The sequence below is a fragment of the Suillus subalutaceus genome, assembly GCF_016647625.1.
Source record: "Suillus subalutaceus strain FC151 chromosome Unknown DFJ58scaffold_67, whole genome shotgun sequence".
In the NCBI taxonomy this organism is placed as follows: domain Eukaryota; kingdom Fungi; phylum Basidiomycota; class Agaricomycetes; order Boletales; family Suillaceae; genus Suillus; species Suillus subalutaceus.
Window position 1 is genome coordinate 234,826 of NW_024540316.1, and position 7,396 is coordinate 242,221.

The 7,396-nt window shown below is 47.8% G+C and overlaps 2 protein-coding genes across 2 annotated transcripts; one reads left to right on the plus strand and one right to left on the minus strand.

Moving 5' to 3' along the window:
• Window positions 1-179: 179 nt before the first annotated feature.
• DFJ58DRAFT_746355 (uncharacterized protein) lies at window positions 180-3,005 on the minus strand. The gene is made up of 5 exons (XM_041387455.1): window positions 2,367-3,005; window positions 2,259-2,318; window positions 1,471-2,200; window positions 790-1,412; window positions 180-727 (listed from the first exon to the last, which is right to left on the minus strand). The coding sequence occupies exons 1-5, from the start codon at window positions 2,575-2,577 to the stop codon at window positions 345-347; spliced, it is 2,007 nt and encodes a 668-aa protein (XP_041242957.1). The 5' UTR covers window positions 2,578-3,005; the 3' UTR covers window positions 180-344.
• Window positions 3,006-3,534: 529 nt separating this feature from the next.
• DFJ58DRAFT_729085 (uncharacterized protein) lies at window positions 3,535-7,130 on the plus strand (the record flags this gene model as incomplete). Its single annotated transcript, XM_041385697.1, has 17 exons — window positions 3,535-3,634; window positions 3,685-3,896; window positions 3,968-4,204; window positions 4,261-4,363; window positions 4,418-4,479; window positions 4,532-4,580; window positions 4,635-4,735; window positions 4,788-4,949; window positions 5,003-5,251; window positions 5,315-5,483; window positions 5,545-5,721; window positions 5,870-6,286; window positions 6,334-6,386; window positions 6,436-6,477; window positions 6,536-6,576; window positions 6,630-6,952; window positions 7,006-7,130. The coding sequence occupies 17 exons, from the start codon at window positions 3,535-3,537 to the stop codon at window positions 7,128-7,130; spliced, it is 2,622 nt and encodes an 873-aa protein (XP_041242958.1).
• Window positions 7,131-7,396: the final 266 nt, after the last annotated feature.

The following is a 7,396-nucleotide window of genomic DNA, read 5'->3' on the forward strand; positions in this document are numbered from 1 at the left end:
GTGCAGCTGACCGGGCCCGGCTCTGCTGTTAGCCTGTCAGTGACAGTGGCACGTACCTTGTTCTTCTCAACATAATTTTGGAGCTGAGTTTCTACTTCGGAACAGTAGTCTCATCACTTGTAACAGGGCACTTATGACTCATGCCAGGTCGCTTGACCTTATAACCTCATAGCGGTGTTCTGCTAACTCTTGAATATTGAATATTGAATTCGGACAGGTGGTACTATGCACAACACATAACCAACGCATAAGGAACAATCCACACTCATTCGTCGTAATGATACAAGTTACAGCGTAAACAGGCAGAGGTCGACAATTCATGATAACTTTGAGTAACGAAAGGCCTACAATTGTTTAAACAGCTCTGGGTGTGTGAGCACGATGTGCTCCCAGACAAGATCGTCCCGCGGTTGGGGCGCGCGAGCAGGGGGTTCTGGACCTTCTGGTTCCCCACCACGACGATTGGTAGGTGCTTTCAATGCACCTTGTGTAACCCATTCAGGATTTACTCCCCAATGCTCGAAGAACTTGTCTCGGTAGGATTCGAACGCAGGGAAAACGAGCATTTCATGGACAGCTCTCCAAGCGCTATCCAATGCACCCTCCACCCAAGCATGCCGTACACTGATGGCTTCGCCAGCGAAATGAAGATAACCCCCTGCAGCAGGATTGTTAAGGCTCGTGTAAAGATTTCCGAACTTTCCAGGTCCGAAGAAAGCAAAGGCACCTTAAAAAGAATATCAGTGAGACGATAGATAATATCGAACAACTCGGCTGCATGATACTGACCCATCGTATAAGGATCGTGGGACCAACTCCATCCCTTGGTTTCGATCAGCTGGTTACGTATATATTTTATATCAACGTTGTGCAGATCCGCCAGCTCCTTCAACACAAGCTGTTCAAGCGTTGCGTCATCTCTGCCTATCAACGCACCCAACCTAGTAGCATCCTCCGTCCAGCAATAGCTGGCGATAAGCGTAGTCGTCGTCCCAGCCTGGACGCTTCCAAAGGAAGGATAAACGACAGTGCGCAAAGGCCTGTCAGTGTACGTCTGTCCTCCAACTATATTGAGAGGATTTCCACTTAAATCCGTCCCGGTCGTCCACCACGCAGTTCTGAACTGCATTCCGATCTTAATGGAGGGACCATAGTTCAATGTTCGCAGAGCATTCGACTGCATGGGGGAGAGACCAGCTTGGCTGAGGTCGACAGTGCGGAGAACGGGTAAGGGGATAGTAGAGATGACATGCGAGAATTTGTGAAGATCCTTGTTGTCTGTAACAACGTCCATGCCAGAGTTGTCCTCATTAATTCCAATGGCCGTCACTCTGGAGTTGAATGTGATAGCGTCTTTGCTATTCTTGCGAATATATTGTTCCATGCAAGCCGCAATCTCGTTAGCGCCGCCACTGCAAAAGTGCGAACATCAGTCATCTCGCCTTGATTTACATGAGACTGCGTACGTACTCAATGCAAAACCATTGCGTGGGAGGCGGGTTAGGTCCGGGATGCCAACCAAAAGCAACGGCCTCTAAAACAGTCTCGGAGAGAGCGCGATCGTACCAGCCGGTGGACTTATCAAAAGTCTCACACCAGTTGACAACATCTGTCGATAGAGACTTGTTGGGTAGACCAAGGCTTGGGCTCGGTATATACTTGAGCTGCATATAAGCGCGAGTCGAATAATGGTCGAAGCTCCTCATATATTTCCAACCTTCTGACCCTCCAGTCTTCAAATCGTCAAGTAGGCGTGTTGCAAAGGGACCAATGACATCGTCCATGATTGCCTTCACACCTACAGCGATGTATGGGTTCGAGCTAACGACGTCTTGGATCACCTGATCAGCCTTGAAAGGGTCACTTGGGGGCATCGCGTTCTGCCGCACTGTGACGCCATTATAAGAGTATAGGGTATTGTTGTTCCCGCCGCCTACAAAATAGAACGGTTTGACCTTCGTCTTGAGAGAGATACTGCCCTCGTTGAGAGGTGGGTAGTCGAAGAGGTTAAAGACTCGCTGCATGGAACTGATTTTCGGGAATCGCATAGCGCCAATGTCGAAATAATTGTAGGGCGATCCCGTTCCGTCTTGGAATTTGTATGTGAGAAGTCTTCCTCCGACTTTACCTTGAGCCTCGATGATGTGATATGGAATACCGAGGTCCTGGAGGATCAAAGCTGTGTACAACCCGCCCGCTCCTGTTAAGATATTTGGCTTGAATCAGGAGAATGTCGATTAGAACAGAGGAGCACTGACCTGCACCCAGGATTCCAACCGGTTTTGCAGAGCTAATATCGACTGGCGCCTGATAATTCACTGGAGCGACTCTTAGTAAAACGACGATCAAAACAGAAGAGCGCCGACCTGCGTCCGAGATTCCAATCAGACCTACAGAGCTAATATCGGTTATCTTCCGATTCTGAGTCAGTGGAGCGGTCAACGGCCTTGGTACGCTAGGCGGGAGGGTTTCTGTGCCCTTCAGCTCATTATCGAAGGCTTGGATCAGGTTACGAGCATAGTGAGCATAGGTATCATACCCCGGCGAAGGGGAAGACGAGTTTGTAAAGTTTGCCATCGAAGAGGTGGATGTGCTTTCTTTCTTTGAATCTAGGTATACCCTTAGTTATAAGGGAGAGGCTGGAGGGTGTTCCGTTCGCGGAGAAGCCTGTGTAATACAAACAACCATTTTGGCTCGATACTAATCGCGAAGAATGAATGATATTCGTTCTTGCTTAATGCGTTTGTCATGTACTACCTATCAGAATTCAAATATTCAAGAGTTAGCACTGTGGATTAGGTTGGCATGTCTGGCTCCACTCATCTTACAAGATCTATGCCCCTTGATGTGATTATCGATTCGCATCCATATCGTTGGCTAGATCATTGAGGGAGATTCAATCTTGACGCTGAGTACCTGGCAATTGAATAGTGGTTCGGCGGCTGGCGGTACCGGGTAACCTCATAACCTTGACTCGGAGGCGTTGAGGTCAGCTGCCTCCCATAGTAGCCTTTTCTGTTGGACTTCCACCCTCGAGGCCTCAATGAAACGTAAACAGAGATCTAGGTTGACTTGCTATCAGAACCACGGAAGCTGGGACGCGTGCCTACAGCGCTTTGAAAATGGTTGACAGTATTCCGATTCGTAATCATACGTTAACGATTGTGAAAATAAATAAATCGTTGCGCTGAAAAAGGTATGTAAGAGTGTATGTAAGTTATGCAACTGAGCTTCCTCATGATCAACTAGCAGCTGTACCCTCCATCAATATGTGGATCTGTCCGGACGGATCTCTTATCACATTCAAATGTTTCTCATCGATCTTCTTCTGCAGCAGTGGGTACTACACTCTCTAATTTGGTTCTTGTATGGTGCATGGCCCATCAACACTTCAGCGCTCAGCAGCTGTGCTCTTTGGACATGTACGTCTTCCATTCCTACTTCTGACAGCTGCCATCATGGATAATCCGAAACAGTTTAGATTGTTCAAACGTTCACCACTGAATTTGGATCACGCAGATTCATTCACCCATAATGGCCTTCACAAGCCTTCACATAATGCAACATCGTATTATCGCGATAAATAGCCTTCGGTTTCTCGGACTTTCGAAAAAGCCGGTCACGGTGCCCTCCAGTTTGATCACATATATATATGTACTCTCTCACTTATTTCATCTTCTGTAGGGATTTTCGTCCTTATTATCTTCACACCTAATTCGTTGGACCAAATGGGTGATATTCAGTATTCTCTTGACCTTTTCAAACATTTAGGACGTCGCTCAGTCTTACCCCTGGTTTCGAGCCCTAGTCTTACTGTACGGGTGCAAGCTGCAGTGACTGGCGACCTTCCTGATCTGAATAATGTCCAAGGCGACGTGATTTATCTCTTTCCTAAAGTAAATGACCAGTCCAATAGCTCTTCTTTCAAACATCCTCGAACATGTCTACTGATGATTTATTTTAATAGAAAGCCGAGAACTTCGTATTCTTCAGGATCAACAACGTAACATCGTTCAGAACTGCTCTGCAATCCTTCAAGCCAACAACTGCGGAAGACGTGAAAGACAATCTTACCAAGATTGCTTTTGCGAAGGCAAACGCCCGTGATGCAAGTAGTGTCCTGACAGTCGACATTGCGCAATACCAGATTGCATTCACCCGTACCGGCATGTATTTCCTTGGCGTAAACGAGGAGACTGGAGATGTTCGCTTCGACAAGCACTGCATGAGTGACGACAAGCAGTTCCTTGGCGACCAAAGACTATGGGACCCTATATTGTCAAACCAAAACCTGATCCGGTGAATGGATCAGTGCGCGATGATACTGGGGCTCTGCATGGCGTCATCACTGTCGCCGGAAGTAGTGAGTACCTATTATCTTGAAGGAATTGATCTTCTTGACGCACGTTCTGCGAAGGCGCCGAGACTTGCACCAAAGCTTCAAACGACGTCATAGACCTATTTGGCTCATCGATAACGGTTGCTGGCGGCAAGCCAGTGGAAGGGAGGGCTCGACCACCCCCTTACAAAGGGCATGAGCATTTCGGCTTTCAAGATGGAGTCTCCCAACCTTGTCTACGGTGAGTATTTCCCGGACATCGCGTCTGTACGGTAGGACTTCAACGTTCCGTCAGGGGGTCTTGTTATTCCTCGCCCTGGTCAGATCCAAGTTGATCCTGGAGTAATTATAATGGGTTATCCAGGCGATCCTGTACGGGATGATCCGACTACCAAGGTAAAAACGTCCGGCCTGGACCAAGGATGGGACGATTTTGGTGTTCAGGAAGCTCGAGCAATCTGTCATCTCTTTCGAGGATTATGTACAGAGGAATGGACCTCGTTGGCGCGAGTTCATTCCCGGAGGCAATATATCTCCTCCACTCAACAAACAAGAAGCTGAAGATCTCTTCGGGGCACGGCTTATTGGGAGGTGGAATCGGTACGATTCGGTGATGCAATGTATGCTGATGCATTTGGCTCATCGAACACGTATTCGTGACAGGGTGCACCCCTTGCTAAATGCCCCTTCCGCGACAATCAAGCTGTGGCACGCGACCCAGACCTCAACAATGACTTTGACTACATCGTTCGCGACAATCCGAATATATCACAGTATGAACCTAGTGATTACTACTGCCCATTCACTGCACACACACGCAAGACCGCGCCGCGTAATTTGAATCCTTACATCGATGCTAAATTCCTTGAATCGGGTTCGATCGTACGTGGAGGGCTTCCGTATGGCGGTGAGGTGAGAAGAGTCATGGGCTCTGCATTATTATTCCGCCTGATTTGTGCTATCTCCTGCCCTCAGGTTACTGATCAAGAACGACGCGATGTAGCAAACGGAAGCCCTGAATTACCTCGCGGGCTTCTGTTCAATTGCTATATGTCTAGCTTGGACTCAGGATTCGTTCGTCAGACGATCGGATACGCGGGTAATGATTACTGGCCCATAACATCCCTGGTGCCACAGAAGAAGGGTAACTAATTTGACGAAGTTCTTGTATGCCACTCTAACCCATAGATTCTGATATCGATTAGGTCAGGACCCTGTCCTTGGTAGCCCTCCTGTGTATACACCTGCTCAAATCGAAGGCACATCTCCCTCAGTACAATCCGGGGATAAAGTCAACCTACAACTCACCGGTGCGGATGGTGCAACGTTCCAGGTATCCGGATTTGCTGAAGTTACCGTTAAGGGTGCGGCTCCACCACCCGGTGAACCGAAACCCCTTCTTCGTTACTTCGAGGGGAGGAGAATACTTTTTTGTTCCTTCTGTCTCGACCTTGAAAAGCTGGGCTAGCGCTACGACGTCTAAACTGTAAGATATAGTTCTATCTTCAGGAATCACTGATACTAAATAAGTCGTTCGCAGAGACATTGTTTTCCTCCTCGATGCGACGGGTAGTATGCAAGTCTATATCGAACAAGTGCGAGACACCATCCAGTCGCTGTGCGAACGCCTTGTTGCGACTGGAAAATGGTCAGGTGGCGATTTAAGATTTGGACTTATAGCATTCCGCGACCACCCCCCGCAAGATTCCACGTACATCACCCGCCAGTACCCTTTCGACTCTAACGTTTTGGCTGTCAAGGCGAATCTGGCGAATCTGCAAGCGGATGGTGGTGGTGACGGACCCGAAGCTCAGTGTGATGCGTTCGCTCGTGTCCTGAATGCGGGATGGAAGGACGAAGCCACCAAGGTCGCCATACTTATCACAGATTCACCACCCCATGGTATAGGGGAGGACGAAGATGGATTCCCCGGTGGATGTCCACTTCGTACGTTACCTATTATTTAATGATCTCAATATCTAACTATGAAACAGAGAACGACCCTGTGCGTCTTGTTAATAGGATGGCTAGGCTCGGCATTACATTGGTATGGTCATTTCACGATTTCCAGTCACGGAGATTTACGTCGATAATAGCATGTGCTGGCGTGTGAACCCACGATGAGCATGGACTTTTCGGTAAGTATATTATGATTGCCTCCAACATTTCTAACTGTAACGTTGATGAACAATTCAGACGCCCCTCGACTTCTACAAAGGCATTGTTCAGAAGACAGGGTGAGATTTAAATCGTACATTTGAGGCTTCGACTGACTATATGTTTGCAATAGGGGGAGGTTCTTCCCCCTTTCTGACGTCAATTCATTGATTGGGCTTTCAACCGGCAGTATTTTAGAAAATGCTGACATTCGACGCCCTAGTTGTCAAAACATACAGATTGAAGTTTGCAACATTAAGCTAAGGAGCAGAAAGCACAAAACAGGTGATATCAGCAAGGATTTATACGGCCGTTTGTCATCTTCTTGCTCAGGTCAAACACCTCACTGTTTGAGGGATATATACGCCGCGAATGAGCAGGGTGACAAGAATGTTCAAATCTGGCTCAACGCAGAAAACAAATCGACAACAAACACGACATCCCCAGATCAAAGAGGTCAGTCTTCTCCGATTTCTGTTGGCCCTACTAGACATGACAGCTGGTAACAGGTTACTGGTTTCCGCCTCTCAAACGCGAGTACCGCCAGGGTTGGACACCGGCAATGAGTTCAAAGATACAGCCCGTTAGCCTCAATCAGGTATGCGATTTCTCTCACTCTCCGGTGTCCAAGTGACGAGTATATCCCGTGACAGGTTGAAACAGTAGTGAGGATGTGTTTGGCGAGGGCTGCGTGAACCTTTTGTTCTCAAGGAAATGTAAATACAATGTTCACTTCTGTAACACTACCGTCCCAATTTTCAATGTCTTAACGTCCAGCGATCCATGGATGTTCCAGAACCGGATTGATCCAGACTTTGAAATTCTTGAAACTGTACCGCCAAAGTGACTTATCATCTTGACTCCTAGACCTTACTTGGCGGTTAGCTGTAGGAATGGGGG